The sequence below is a fragment of the Cydia fagiglandana genome, chromosome 13 (assembly GCF_963556715.1).
Source record: "Cydia fagiglandana chromosome 13, ilCydFagi1.1, whole genome shotgun sequence".
NCBI classification, from domain to species: Eukaryota; Metazoa; Arthropoda; class Insecta; order Lepidoptera; family Tortricidae; genus Cydia; species Cydia fagiglandana.
In genome coordinates, this window is record NC_085944.1 from 8342041 (window position 1) to 8357201 (window position 15161).

Sequence of the window (15161 nt, forward strand, 5' to 3'; positions counted from 1 at the left end):
TAAACACGTTAAAAACGATTTTTATTAGTATACTACGAACAGCGCCGTATTTACATGGTCGTCATATTGTTAAAGAAATGTAACAACAACAACTATTATTGTTTGCTTAGGCACATACTTCATCTAACAACTTCCTTAAAAGTTAAGTAACATTCAATTGTTAGTTATGGGAGGAGCTTATCATTTAGGATACATGGTATGATTGTTATGCCGGATGTACACACTCGTCGAGAGACTGAGAAAGGCCGAGAACGAGTGTGTACATACTGTTCCCTTCTCGTATCGCTCGTCCTCGTCTCGTCTCACGGTTCTCCGATTGGATCGGAGCGGTGCCGAGACTCGGCGAGAAGGCTCTCGACGAGTGTGTACCGCCGACATTAAGTTACACTTGCAACGGTGCTTACTTCTTGATAAAACTATTTTCGGCCCTTAAAACTCGATAAGCAAAAGCTTGTTTATTTATTACATTAATTGTGATGCACTAAAATATTGAGATACCGTTTAAAATATGTAGTTAGGTAGGTATATTTTGATTAACTTTATAAAAATCATCAGGAAAATACAGTATGGTGGTCTCATTCGAATTTGTATATATCTTTTCAATTGACAGTTTCATTGGTTTACACATACACAAAAAGAGTTTTGAGAAAAATTAGAAAAAATTCATAGCAACAAAAAATAAAAGTAACAATATTGATTCCCTTTGATTCAAGCTATGCATAGAATATTAGACACAAGATGAAAGGACATGCATCGGAAGATTATTGTCAGAACCGGAAATAAGTATTATTTACAACAGTTAAGAACTTGATCAGTTGAAATACCTAAAAAAGATAGATGAGTACTGTTAAACATCAGCAAGGCAAGTGGCTCGTTGATAAAACAATTCATTTATATCACAGACTAACAGAAACATTACGAAGAGATTTATTCTCACTACATTATATGGCACTAATCACACTAAAATCTGAAAGTAAGCTAACAATCAAAGGCAGTGTATATTATATCAGTAGATAATTCGGAATTTAATTTACGTCTTTCCAATCCAGGCTCCCACGTCGCGTATCCTCCGTCACTCGTTATAGTCATTACTTTGGTCGAAACTGGTTGACTAACGGCGTCCGCAACGTCGCGCGTGTACACGGAGCGGGCGGGCGGGTTAACGAAAAATTGTATGAGCGCCGCTCAGGTCCATCTGTCCAATATCTTGGTCCAATGTCATTGCGTCTCACTTTCTACGTTAAGAAAAATGTGAGACAAAACACAAATTGGACAAAGAAATTGGACAGGTGGAATACCGCCCTAACTGACGCAGGCGCGTGCGGCGGATTTCACCTACCTCCAATTATACCCGCGCGACGTTACGGACGCCCTAACGACACGGATCATCGCAAGCAGGCAACTAGCTACAAAACGAAATACAATCTAAAAATCTGATCAATACCAATTTCTTACGTAATTAAAAACCTACAGAAATGTTCAAATCCTGTTACATTTCAATGACAATATAACAAAATTTCTACGACTATGGGCATGTCAACAATATACTCCCGTACTAATTAAGTAAAGAAATAATACTCGACATAACAATTCATAAAATCATTTGTTTATTCGGACTCGCCGGTAGCACCAGACGCCGGACGCCGGACACCGGGCGCAGTGCGGTCCGGGCTCACAACCGAAACTTATTGCTATTATCACTACATTTCCATTGCACTACATCGGATAACGATCAAATTGTGAATTTGAAACGGAAGCATAAAATTAAACCTACATCCACACAGTGATTGCAGGACCTCAAAATCGGTATCGGTACTTTCAAAATAAGTAATGCATACATATGCTTAGTAAAACAAAAGGTGAAAAGGTATTTTACTGTGTTCACACGACTGCCAAAACGAGGATATTATCTTTATTTAATATAAATAGTATTTTGTATAAATAAATACATAAATAAACAATATAAATAGATTCCTCATTTACAAGACATACTATCAGGTTAGTTTCATATAAATAAAAACATTGTCGAAAAAAATATGGATTACATAAGAAACATCGCATTTCCGGACATACGTTTATAGTGATAGAGAAACCTTTCAGTTTAGTGTAATAATTCCAAATCAATTTCTCTCGAATCTCGAAGATCCTTTATTTTGAGCTTTTTTACTGATATTATTTGGACTAGAAACGAATGTCATTAGGCATATTATTTATCTTCATACCCCCTTATTCATAAACGTTTACTAAAGTTGACAAACCGATAATAATCGTTTGTCCCTTTCCGATGTATTGGTATGATGGAAAGGGACAAACGATTATTATCGGCTTGTCAACTTTAGTAATCGTTTATGAATAAGGGGGATAGTGTACGGAATTCAACCAATGTTACACTACTTTCTTGTATAAGAATGTAGAAAACTGAAGGCCGATTTTAGGTCCTACGAAATCATCGTGTTCAGGTGATTTGAGCGAAATACGCAACGTACGCACATGCAAATAAACCTATTGCACTCTGCGAGACTTAAAATAACGCATAATTATTTGATCGAAATAATTACCATCAAAATTTGACTAATAAAAAAATCTACATCAAACCTTAGCACGCTACCTACTACGGCATACATTCTTCGATAATAAGGAACAATATCATCAATCAATAATTATAAAGTAACAATGTATAATAAATGTTCACAGGGCCGGATTAAGCCAAACAGGCATTGCATGCCTGCAGTGCAGACCAGTGCCCTGTTTATCAAAAGCTTGTAACTTGTAATACAAGTGGAAGTCCCTTTTTGACAGCTTTTATTAGAAAGGGACTTCTACTTGTATTATAAGTTACAAGCTTTTGATAAACAGGGCACAGGCCACATCAGTTGCGTATGTAGCAAGTTTCCTGCTTTTGTACGCAGTACATCGCTTGCGTTGGGCACCGCATTCATTACCAGTTCTTAGTGTGGTATTCCACCTGTCCAATGTCATTGCGTCTCATTCTCTCACTAAGCAAAATGTGAGACGCAATACACATTGGACAAGAATATGGATAGGTTGAATACCATCCTTACGCAACGCAAGCGATGTTCTGCGAAGGGAGCTAGATTACGCAAGCGTCAGGGACTTCATGTTATTCTCTGAATAGAGCCACAGATTACGAGTTATCAATAAACACGGATTGATTCTAAGAATATTTCAATGGATGTTACTTTGACACCCGAACGAGATGGCGCTCACGGCGCTATCGTTTTTATGGAGTAGATTGTAAACCGTTCAAGTTTTGACGGTAACAATCCAGTAAACTCAGTTATCTATGGAACCTGATCAGCCCCTAAATAAGCCTGCCTTCATTGCCTATGGTTAATCCGGCCCTGGATGTAAAGCGGGAGTGGATTACGGCCGGCGGTTTCAACTCTCTGCGGACGCGTCTCCGCCCGCGTTCAGCTCAGTTTTCTCGACTTTCTCTTTGCCGGTGCTCAGTTCAGCAAGGCCCGGGATCGGTAAGTCTTTTAGTTGTCTTTTTTCTATTTCTGCTTTGAACTGCTCGATATCTTGAGGGCTGAAAATGTGAATAAAAATTATAAAAAGTGATAATGATCATTATGTCAGATTTATGTACATATATGCATATGTTTCTGCCACGTGTTCCATCGTGGCATCAAAATTACTGACTCTATTTTGGTGTGTTTATAACGCGGGTGACAGCTGGTTACATTTTTAAACAACTTCATTAGAGGGGGAAGTTTCTACAGAAAATACCTCACCCGGGTGAGTTTATCAAGTGTGAAGTAGTATAGTTCGTTTTTTTAGCATTACAAATAAGGTAAACGATATTGATGTGTATTTTAATTGAAAAACACGTTTTAAAAATAAGTCACGGCAAATATGTAACAAATTAACAATTACGAATCTAATACGATCATTTATATTCTTCTGCTTTCATATGTAATTCCTGATTTTTAAAAAGCGTTTTTCACTTAAAAGACTTGTCAAGATCGCTTACTAATAAACCATAAAGGAGTGGATTGTCCAGAACTGCTTGCAAAGGTTAACCTTGCCGTTCCTTCGAGATTGCCGCGCCCTGGTGTTTACAAGCTGTTCAAAGATAGGTTGAGAAAATCAAACTTGGGGCGCAACTCGCCACTATCTAGGTTTTTTCAAACTTTCAACCATCTCCCGAACTCCTTGGAAGTTGATATACTTGGTAACAGCCTCATAGATATTAAAAGAAAAGTGCTGAAGTATTTCAGCTCCCTGGACTCCGGGAGACGGTAATGTGCATGTTATGTTATACTGCAACATTTAAATTTAAATTTACATTGTATTTCCATCTTCCTGCATGTTTTCCTCATAATTTTGTCTCTGTTCTCAAAATAATGTCAATGTTAATGTTAATGATGTCCTATTTCGTTGCTTTTCTGTCGCAAAGTGCGAATGTATTCCAATTAATTAATTCATTCATTTATACATAATTCTCTTCTATTTAAAAAAAAAAATATTTGTTAAATTTTATTTATTAATAGCTTAAGTCTAAATGTCCTATGTACCTATATTGTATGTCCTAAGATACTGGAGCAAGCTGTGGTTACCTATAATTGGACAAACGTCTACCTTTAATGTTATGTAAGCTACTGATTCTTTTTTCTTGATGTATTGTCTGTTGGCGATCCTAAATTAAAAAAAAAATACTTTCTTTCAAGTTCATACTAATGCTAAAAAAAACGAACTATAGAGGGGGAAGTTTTTCTACAAAAAATACTTCACTCGGGTGAGTTTATCAAGTGTTTTCCTTGTGGAGTAGTGTGAATTAGTATAGTTCGTTTTTTAGCATTAGAAATAAGGTAAACAATCTTGATTACCTTTTAATTGTAAAAACACGTTTTAAAAATAAGTCACGGCAAATATGTAACAATTATGAATCGAATACGACCATTTACATATATTCTTCTGCTTTCATATGTAATCGTTACTGATTTTTAAAAAGCGTTTTTAGGGTTCCGTACCCAAAGGGTAAAACGGGACCCAATTACTAAGACTCCGCTGTCCGTCCGTCCGTCCTCCGTCTGTCACCAGGCAGCCAGGTAGACAGTTGAAATTTTCACAGATGATGTATTTCTGTTGCCGCTATAACAACAAATACTAAAAAGTACGGAACCCTCGGTGGGCGAGACCGACTCGCACTTGTCCGGTTTTTCAATTAAAACACTTGTCAAGTCTTCTAATGCAAAAAAACGAACTATATAGATAGTAAGTATCGGTAGTGTGATGGGTAGTGGTACCTGATCTGCACGAAGAGTATGCCGTTGATGAGGTTGAGCATGTCGATGACGGAGGCCATGCCGGGCGGCTGGATGTGCAGCGGCGGGTGCTGCGGCGGCTGGTGCGGCGCACGCGCGTACGCCTCCGCCAGCCGCTTCTGCAGCACCACCGCCTGCGTCGTCAGGTGCCGCAGGCACTCCGACGACTCGCGCGTCTTCTCGTGCTTCTCGCCCAGCTGCAATCATGATATTAATATCGTGTTATATGAGTAGACAGATATGCAAGTCTTGTTCCGATTTCTAGCTAGAGTTAGCGACCGCGTTCGTTTTCGCATGAAAATGCCGACTCAATACCCGCCTCAATTGCCCCGACGGTCAGATGGTAATGGTAAGAAATAATAGTGTTTTAAAACTCTAAAAGTACTGACGTATATCGCCCAATCTGATTTGTTGAAAAATATCATTCAGTATTATCACTTATGCCACTGGCTAGGTATATTCTTTTAAGTTCTATCGGTCTATCTTTTCTTTTCCCGATCAATCTTAGAGCTAGCCTATTTGAGAAGTTACGCACAAAGCTGAGCCGACCTATTGGTTACGTATAAAGTGTATGGTAGGGAAAATGCAAGTACGAAAACACGTAGTGTGGAAAAAAATTTAAACTTTCATGACAGAACATTATCTTTGCTACTGTAAGATGATTAATGCGTCTCATACCCGCCAGGATAGTGTCATTGTCCACAGTTTGTTCTGTGTTCGTACTAAATATGTGGTAAGCTGCATAACAACTCACCAGCTGCTTGTATATGGAGTAGGTCTCCTTCTCGTGTGTGAGCGCGGCGCGGAAGTCGCCGAGGCAGGACAGCGTGCGCGCGAGCAGGTGGCGCGCCACGGCCGCCTTCAGCGAGCGCGCGCCGTGCACCGCGCACGTCACGCTCAGTGCGCGCTCCACGAAGCGCAGTGATAACTCGTATTCACCGACCGCGTGCAGTATTAAAGCGATGTTGCTCTGAAATTACAACGACACTTTTAAAACAAACATCAAACGCTTACGCCAATGAAACTGCCACATTCGATGGCTCGGTCGCACCGCAGAGAAAAACTTCAGCCCGGGGTGGCTTTAAGGGGCCCACTGATTAACAGTCCGCCGGACGGTATCGGCCTGTCAGTTAGAACAAAATTTTGACAGCTTCAAACAACTGACAGGCCGATGCCGGCCGGCGGACTGTTAATCAGTGGGCCCCCTTACTGGTGTGAAATGCCATTAAGAGATGTTTTATGCACTGATTAACTTGTAGTCCCCTAATCCTAAAAAATTACGGTATGATACGCATACATCTACACAAAATATGTCATACGCAACACTTCATTGTTGTACGCTACACCGCAAGTTCAAACCTACTGTTTAATTCCGCTACACATCGCATGGCGACCCTGCCAGTGCCGGTACTTACGTCGAGCAGCGCCATCTCGGGGTGGTTCTCGCCGCAGACGAGCAGCGCGAGGTAGCGCGCGCGGTACAGCAGCTTGAGCGCCGTGCTCACTTGCCCGTTGGCGAAGCAGTACAGCGCCAGGTGCGACTGAAAAGACAAGTCAACAATGTCAAGAACCAGTATCCAAGACTGATTTCTTTTAAAGTAGAGAAAGATCAAAGCAATTTCGATTTTTTGTTGTATGTAGTAGTTCTTTGATTACCTAGACAACTTTTGGGTTATGAATTGGATGTATTTTTGCAAAAATTTTGTCGTACCATTTCTTGAGTAGAGTATCATCTTCTCTGATTTTCTGTGAACCCAATTTTTACCAGTAATACCAGTATACTCACATATTCAGTAATAGTGTAAGGATGGTCGATGCCGTTGACCCTCTCTGACATGAGCACGGCCTTCTGCTGGTACGCCATCGCGTCCCTATGTTCGCCCGTCACGTAGCACAGTCGCGCGACCATCCTCAAGCACTGCGCGATCTCGCCGTGCATAGCTCCGTACACGTTGTTCAGCAGGTTGAGAGCTTCCGCGATTAATTCGTGGCCCTCTGATACGGAGCCCGCTTGGATTTTGTTTTGACCCGTCGTGTAGAAATTGTAGGCGTCTGATGCCTGAAAACGAATTTTTTAATAATTTAAATTCACGTGATGCGAGTGGTTGAAAGTAAAAAAAAACAATTCAGATATTTTAATAATTGTGTAGCCCGTTAAAAGTTAGTATAAATGATAGTTACCCTAGGATTGATATGTTTGACAACGGGGAAGATATTCATAATGTCCGCGCTGGTGAATGTGGCCTTGTTCTTGCTTTCAAAGTCATATTCCCGCAGCATAATTTGGAGACCGACTTTCAATGCGAAGGACCTGTTAAACATATGTCGAAATGTCAGTGTCAGACAGCAGATTCTCAGCCCCACTAACAGATAATATGTGAAAATGCAGTTTTATGGACATGAGTCATACTTGGCACAAAAATTAATAATAAATCGGTATCCCTACCAGAGCGGTACGAATTGGATGGAAGAATCTTGACAGCAGTTGAAACGCTAGAATAAATACGCAATTTGTGTGATACCAACCTGAGAAGTGATATTTTTTGTAGGCCGTGTTTTTCAATAACATTGTCCATGTTATCGGCAGCCAATTCATAGCCCCAATAAGCCTGGAAACAGAAATATGTGTTTTGTTACTTTATTAGAACCTATATTAGGGTAGTATTTCACCTGTCAAATTTCTTGGTCCAATGTCATTGCGTTTCACTCACTTATTAAGCAAAATGTGAGACGCACTTCACATTGGCCAAAGGAATTGGATAGGTTTTACCATCCTTATACTCAAAGAAATATATCTGAAAATCACTTCTCGCCTGTTTTATCAGGCGTAATCAATCATCCCGTTGATTTTATCGGTTTCCTCTACAGGTCATTCTCAACTGATTCTCGCGTAATCATGTGCAAGTTCTATAGTTAATTTTTTTAATTATTATTCAGTTTTTGTTTTTTTTTAATGGTAGAGTCATGAGGAACTATGTATTATGTTATTGCAAAAAATAGAGACTTAGACAGAGCACATTGCTCGTAAAGACGCTGACCACAGGGGATAGGTTCTTAACTGGCGACTACGTACGGGAAATAGAACCTTAGAAATACCTCCTACAAGCTGTACTGGACGGTCTGCTCAGGATCGTAAAATAAAAGAACTAAAGACAGAAATTGAACGAGGATTCTTGTGATAGATCTCTGAATCTGTAAAGAACTCCTTTTAGCCAAGCTAATATGATAAATAGCGCAACCAAAGAAGCAAAACTATTATTTTTCACCAGAACTTATACGAAACGAATGACCTGGCCGACTAGTCGGCCGACTAATCGGCCATTCGAGCGCCGATTAGTCGGCTAGTCAGCCAAATCAATAGTCGGTACATCACTAGTTATTACACTACGTCGTTCCTAGAAGCGGGCCCCAATAGATCCGGTCAGACAATATCCCATTTAGTAACTAATTTCGTAGAGTGGCGGGAATGTGCAATGGACAGAAACAAATGGCGGGAAGGAGGAGAGGCCTCGCCCAACACCCTAATAGGCTAGAAAAAAAAAGTCGTTAGTGCACGTGTCTCGAAACAATATTAAAAAGCTAACCTTGAGCTCCTGCTTGATCTGCGCGAACAGCGCCTTCGGCGTGAGGTTCTGCCACTCGGGCAGCGGGCCGGCGGGCGCGGGGCGGCGCGGGCGGCGGCCGCGGCCCCCGCGCCCCCGCGCCGGCGCCGGCGTGTCTGCGCCCGACACCGACGGCGCCGCGCATGCGCCGACCAGGCAGTTCAGGAAGTGCGCCACGCCCGACCCGATGCACATCGGCTCGCAACCCTGGAATGTTCACATACGTTAAATAGGCTACTTTCCTACTAGTAAAATCAGCTTTCTTTTTTAGAACTGTCAAAACGATTTGCTAATATGGAATTTATATGTAAACGAATGTAGTGACGTCACGGTCAACTCACGTACTTTTTATATTTCCATCCAAATTAATAAATAGAAATTGTGCTTAAAAATAACTGATGTCTATGTTTTTCTAATAATTAACTGGTGCTTTATTTCGTGCATGGTGTGAAATCATCCCTATTGCGCTCGGTTACGACCTGAAAATTAGAGCTAGACTCGCGGGAGTGTTTGGTAGACCGATTTAAATACACCTCCCCGGTTTAGGTCACTAAATAGGAGTATACATAAATGTGTCCTTAAATAAAACGATCGATTATTTTTAAAATGCGAATATTCATAAGTTTTATGTGCGCACTTTTCGGATAACCGAGGCACCAAAGTTTTAGGAATCAATCGAATCGAATGGATATCATAGATAACTGATGCCCATCATGGTCTAAAAACGTTTCCGGCATTAACCCTTTGAATATTATATGCAATTCGGGTTGCCAGATCGAAAAGCGCTATTATCGGGAAACAATATCAATTTTTCGGGATTTTGGGACTTAAGTCGGGAAAAAAATATACATTCAAATTAAAGTAATTGTATTGAAAACAACGATATTTTACATTATTGGCACCACGTCAGCTCGCTCGCTCGACAACAGTTCGGAACTTGAAATTGTTGTTTTATAACGTGAAGCTGTTTTTCGGGACAGTTTACACTTTGTCGGGAATCGGGAACACATGCTAAAAATCGGGAGAATCCCGCCAAATCCCGACCATCTGGCAACCCTATATGCAATACAACGCGCCGTTGTAAACCTTATCGACCAAGGTCAATAGTACACTGCATCCGAACGCGTCAGTTGACGTCTTTGGCGACAGCGGCAAGCGATGGACTTGAGTACTGCAGCCACAGGGCCCAGATACCCTGCCAGTATATTTAGAACGCAGTATAAGGTTCATACCTGCAGGTAGGCAGTGTAGAGATGCTTGGCGGCGCGCAGCACTAGCTCGCCGACGGCGATGGCGTGCAGGTACTGCAGCGAGGCGACGGGCTTGAGCGCGGCGGCCACGCGGCCCAGGTAGCGCACGTTGATGCCGCGCGCGTGCAGCGCCTCCGCCAGCCCCGCGCCGTCCATCGGCGCCGCCTGCTGCTCCAAGCATTCGCGAACCTGGATAATACACACACTTAATCATTGCTAGTCGCTCAAAAAGTGTGCTGTGATCCGTGAGAGTGCCAAAAATTCAACATTAAAAAACAAAAAAAACTCAACTGTCGATTTCTTCATTGACTGTACATTTTTTCCGAAATCTGTAAATGCCAATCGTCGTTAATTAACCCTCTGAACGTCACGCTTATTGTGTGCGGCGCGTCATCGTGAATCTTGCCCGAGTGCACGAAGGTTGATTTTGGACTGTAGACGCGCGCGTCAGTTGACGTCTTTAGGGGTTTGTCCGGGTTAAAAAATTAGCCGGGGTAGAGCATTTTGTAGCATCACACGATCAGGTGGTTGCTCTCAGTGTCCCATTTAAAAAATCACTGTATTCAGTTATGCAGCAACTCACAAAGGCGGGTATCTGTGTAGTGAGCAGGAAGGCAGCGGCCTCCTTGACGAGGTGGCGCTGGCGCGCCAGCGAACCGGGCGGCGCGGCGTGGCGGATGCCGGCCGAGTACACGTCGGGGTTGAAGCGCACGTCGAACTCGGACTCCTTCAGGGAGGATACGGCGCGAGCCGCCGCTGCCACTACCGCACGGGAGCGTCCGCCTGCTAAAATAACAAAAAAAAAACAATAAAAAACAGTCAAATACATTGACGTATAATATATAAAGACGGGCTAATGGGGTACTATCAAAGTGGCGTGCTCTTGTGTTGGAGGCCAAGACTCATTTTGGGTCACCGCGCCAACAAAGTAAGTAAGTAATGGGGTACTAAAAAAAGTACTAGTTCAGCGGTGTTACACATGAATTCCAGCCAATCGTACAGTCTAACGCAACTAGTTGCAACCAATAGCGCGCGTAATGCGAACTCGTCAACCAATCGAGCGCGTGATGCGAACTCATCAACCCATCGCGTTGTAGCGGTTTCACACCGCTGTACTGGCCCCTGTCATGCCTTATTATTATTGCCCGTAAAGCCAGTCCCTAGATATATATGTCAATGGTCAAATACCTCCTCTAGCGCACGGAGACTGTGATAATAGATATTTCATTACACGCGTGGCGTGTGACATCGCTTAGATTGGCAAGTGCATACGAGAGCTAATCTTATTTGAAATAAAATAACAATAAGGACAATTTTCACCCACTATAGCAGTGCTTTTCAAACTGTGGGACGCCCCCCAGGGGCCTCTGCCAGCCTTAAAACAATACAAAAGCGAATCATTTTGTTCGTACTTAGAGGGTCGCGTCATGAAAAAGTTTAAATAACACTGCAGTATAGAATCAAATAGGGAGAGAAATGATTTGCATGGGGATGCTAAATGCATTAAATAATTCCTTTTTTTAAGATGTAAAAAACAGGAAGCAGTAGCAAAATGTACAAAAAATGTGAACTCACTATCACTCTCTTCCTTCTCCTTGTCGCCGCAGATAGAATCCGTGATGCTTTCTACAATCTTCTTAGCGACGTCAGTATCGATATCCGAGTAATTCTCATTCAACAATAAATCATCCTCCTTGGGTTTTTCACTGTCTTTCTCAACCGCAACCTCTTCTTTTTTGGCACTTTCCTTCTCTTTTTTATCCTTCTTCTTATCTTTGGCTTCTTTCTCCTGGCTCTTCTTGTCGCGTTTAGTCTCCGGCTCTTTGGTTTCCTTGGGCGGCTCTTTGTCCTCTGGCTCTTTGCCGGCTTCGATTGGCTTGGCGTCGCCGCAGTCGCGCTGGCGCTTGGCGCTGAGCTGCTGGAGGTGGAACGCTGCGTAGCGGATGAACATGAAGTAACGGGCCCTGGTGACAAAGATAATCACTTTAGTACTGTTTCTAAAATGTACACAATGAAATATGATTATATTACCATTATAACATCATTATATTTTTATATTTCAAAGGGTCAAAGAGGAAATTAAATATGTATAAAAATTGTAAATAAAGTTGCACAAATAATGTCTATAGTTTTTTGATAAATTCGGACTATCTTTGATTGATGTTAGTTTATTTACAAAAGTAACATCGGTCGTTTCATAAAGAACTAACTACATATGTACCTAAATCATGGTTGTAATTATGTAGAAATGAAACAAGTTTATACGACATACTTACTCAACGAAACTATCAACTAATTCCTGCCTAAGGCAACACAACTTGTGCTTGTGGATAATAGGGAAGCCCATAGCTTTGATGTCTTCTCTCAGCTCGTCGTCTTCAACTGGAAACAAAAAAAAAAAGTTATTTGGAGCTTGTTGTGTCCCACTGCTGGGCAAAGGCCTCCCCCCAATTTCTCCACAGAGCTCTGTCTAGTGCTATATCTAGCCACTCCTTTAAGGAGTTTTCGGGCTCCCACTCTGAAGTGATTTTGCCCCACAACTCATTCGGCAGACGTGACCAGCCCAGTCCCATTTTAGCTTGGCCGCCTTCCGAGCTACGTCGGCGATTATTAATTAAAATATTGACAATTGTTATATTCAGCTATAATAATAATAACAGGGTGTGAAATTTATGAAATGTTTCTTGCACTGGCGTAAAGCGTTCGCGTAGGTTCAAATGTAGTCAGAAAAACCCAATAAATAAGAAGAAGAAAAACTATACCCATCCCTTTTTTTGGGTGCCAGTATGATTCTCTCATCATCTCTCTCTCTCTCTCTCATCTATGTTTAAAATGAACAGTCCCTGGCCAAACTATAGCTCATCTCGCCTGCTGCCGGTGCTGAGCGAGAATGAACCTTATTACTTACGCTGTAAGAAGTTGACGTCGGGCGGGAAGGTGCGCAGCAGGTCGAGGATGTAGTGGCGGCCGTCGTTGCCGATGATGCCCTTGCACTCGACGCTCGAGCACAGTTCGACGGTCTCGCCGTTGGCGCTGGTTACGGAGTGCGGCATTATCTTCAGCTGCTGACCGGCTTTGCTCAGCTGTATGCAGAAAATAAGTCTGTTATGTGATATGTTAGTTATGTGATATGATTGAATGTAATAACTTTTATAAGTTACAGAGGTTTGACCGAAATAGACTCGGTTCTATCAGGCAACAAACGTGATCAAAACATCCTATGTCCTTGCTGAAAATTCTACTGATACACACGAAGACAGAGCAATGTGTATTAACCGTCATTATTGGCATTAAATAAACACGTTATTCGATTACTGTGGCATTTTTGTATTTAACCGCCAAAGACGTCAACTGACGCGCGCGGCTACAACCCAATATCAACTGTCGTATCGTGCATTCCGAGAAGGCTCACGATGACGCGGCGCGCACGAAGGATTCCTAGATAAAAACTACTAAACGATTTATACGTGTATCACACCCCGGTCTGGACATGTTTGTGCAAGATTTATATCATAAAGTGTACTCACCAGCTCCATGTACTTGGGGTGCGAGAGCACGGTGGTGCCGAAGTCGATGCTGCCGTAGACGACGCTCTGCTCCTGCTCTTTCTCGAGGATGCCGGGGATGATGGACTGCGCGGTGACGCGGTACCCGCGGTAGTCGACCACCACGGTGCCGAGCGTGTGCAGCCCGGGCGTGTCCACGGCGCTGTAGACGCGGACTCCTTGGAGGTCGTTGCGCTGCAAAAGATTTCATAGTCTTAATTTGCATCGAAATAAACTGTGTTATGAAAGTGCAGAATCGTTTTCGGGGGGCTTTGCGGATACACTTCGACCCATAGGGATAACCAAGCCAAGTCAGAACAAGCCTTAGTTGCAAAGTGCAAGGAACCAAGTAGCCAAGTTTGTTAGACTTTTTTTGTGTTCTTCTGAAAGCTGGTTACCTAGTTTTAAGTATCTTATGACATTGCTTTGGCACTTACTAGCGCGACGAAGGCAGCCGCATCTCCTTCCAAATCCTTGTAGTGGTCGCGCACATCGAATCCCAGTTAGAAGATGTTCCAAATGAACCTCTGCATTTTAGGTTCTTCGCCGGCCATTGACGGCCATCGTTCTACCACTAATTACTTTGGAGCTTAATCTAATAAACTTAAAGTTGACATTGCTTTGGCACTCACCGGCGCGACGAAGGCGGCCGCATCGCCTCCCAAGTCTTTGTAGTGATCGCGCACATCGAATCCCAACGAGAAGAAGATGTTGTTCCAAATGAACATCTGCATTTTGGGCTCCTCGCCAGGGTTGATGGCAATCGTTCCACCACTGCTGGGTAATTACTTTGGAGCTTAATCTAATTAACTTAAAGTTGACATTGCTTTGGCACTCACCGGCGCGACGAAGGCGGCCACATCGACTCCCAAGTCCTTGTAATGATCGCGCACATCAACTCCCAGAGAGAAGAAGATGTTGTTCCAAATGAACATCTGCATTTTGGGCTCCTCACCAGGGTTGATGGCCATCGTTCTCCCGCTGCTGGGTAGTTACCTTGAAGCTTAATCTAATTAACTTAAAGTTGACATTGCTTTGGCACTCACCGGCACGACGAATGCGGTCGCATCGCCTCCCAAGTCTTTGTAGTGATCGCGCACATCGAATCCCAACGAGAAGATGTTGTTCCAAATGAACATCTGCATTTTGGGCTCCTCGCCGGGGTTGATGGCAATCGTTCTCCCACTGCTGGGTAGTTACTTTGGAGCTTAATCTAATTAACTTAAAGTTGACATTGCTTTGGCACTCACCGGCGCGACGAAGGCGGCCGCATCGCCTCCCAAGTCCTTGTAGTGATCGCGCACATCGAAGCCCAGCGAGAAGAAGATGTTGTTCCAAATGAACATCTGCATTTTGGGCTCCTCGCCGGGGTTGATGGCCATCACGTTTCCGTCCACGACGGCCATGGCTCCGCGCGTCGCCGCCGCTACGAAGTCGCTGTGAACCTGGGGTAAATAAGGCATTAGTATATGTATG

At 42.9% G+C, this 15161-nt stretch overlaps 1 protein-coding gene across 4 annotated transcripts in view; it reads right to left on the reverse strand.

Moving 5' to 3' along the window:
- Window positions 1-8: 8 nt before the first annotated feature.
- LOC134670178 (clustered mitochondria protein homolog) overlaps window positions 9-15161 on the reverse strand; it is a 49661-nt gene continuing 34508 nt past the window's right edge. For all 4 annotated transcript variants that reach the window (XM_063527876.1, XM_063527873.1, XM_063527874.1 and 1 more), the window contains 15 exons: window positions 14936-15130; window positions 13668-13880; window positions 13049-13223; window positions 12417-12522; window positions 11716-12104; window positions 10724-10926; window positions 10123-10329; window positions 8873-9097; window positions 7815-7897; window positions 7470-7599; window positions 7075-7347; window positions 6704-6829; window positions 6043-6258; window positions 5271-5485; window positions 9-3550 (listed from right to left, as the gene is read on the reverse strand). In XM_063527876.1, coding sequence (XP_063383946.1) covers window positions 3400-3550; window positions 5271-5485; window positions 6043-6258; window positions 6704-6829; window positions 7075-7347; window positions 7470-7599; window positions 7815-7897; window positions 8873-9097; window positions 10123-10329; window positions 10724-10926; window positions 11716-12104; window positions 12417-12522; window positions 13049-13223; window positions 13668-13880; window positions 14936-15130 — 2907 coding nt within the window. In that variant the 3' untranslated portion in view covers window positions 9-3399. The remainder of the gene's footprint in view (window positions 3551-5270; window positions 5486-6042; window positions 6259-6703; window positions 6830-7074; window positions 7348-7469; window positions 7600-7814; window positions 7898-8872; window positions 9098-10122; window positions 10330-10723; window positions 10927-11715; window positions 12105-12416; window positions 12523-13048; window positions 13224-13667; window positions 13881-14935; window positions 15131-15161) is intronic.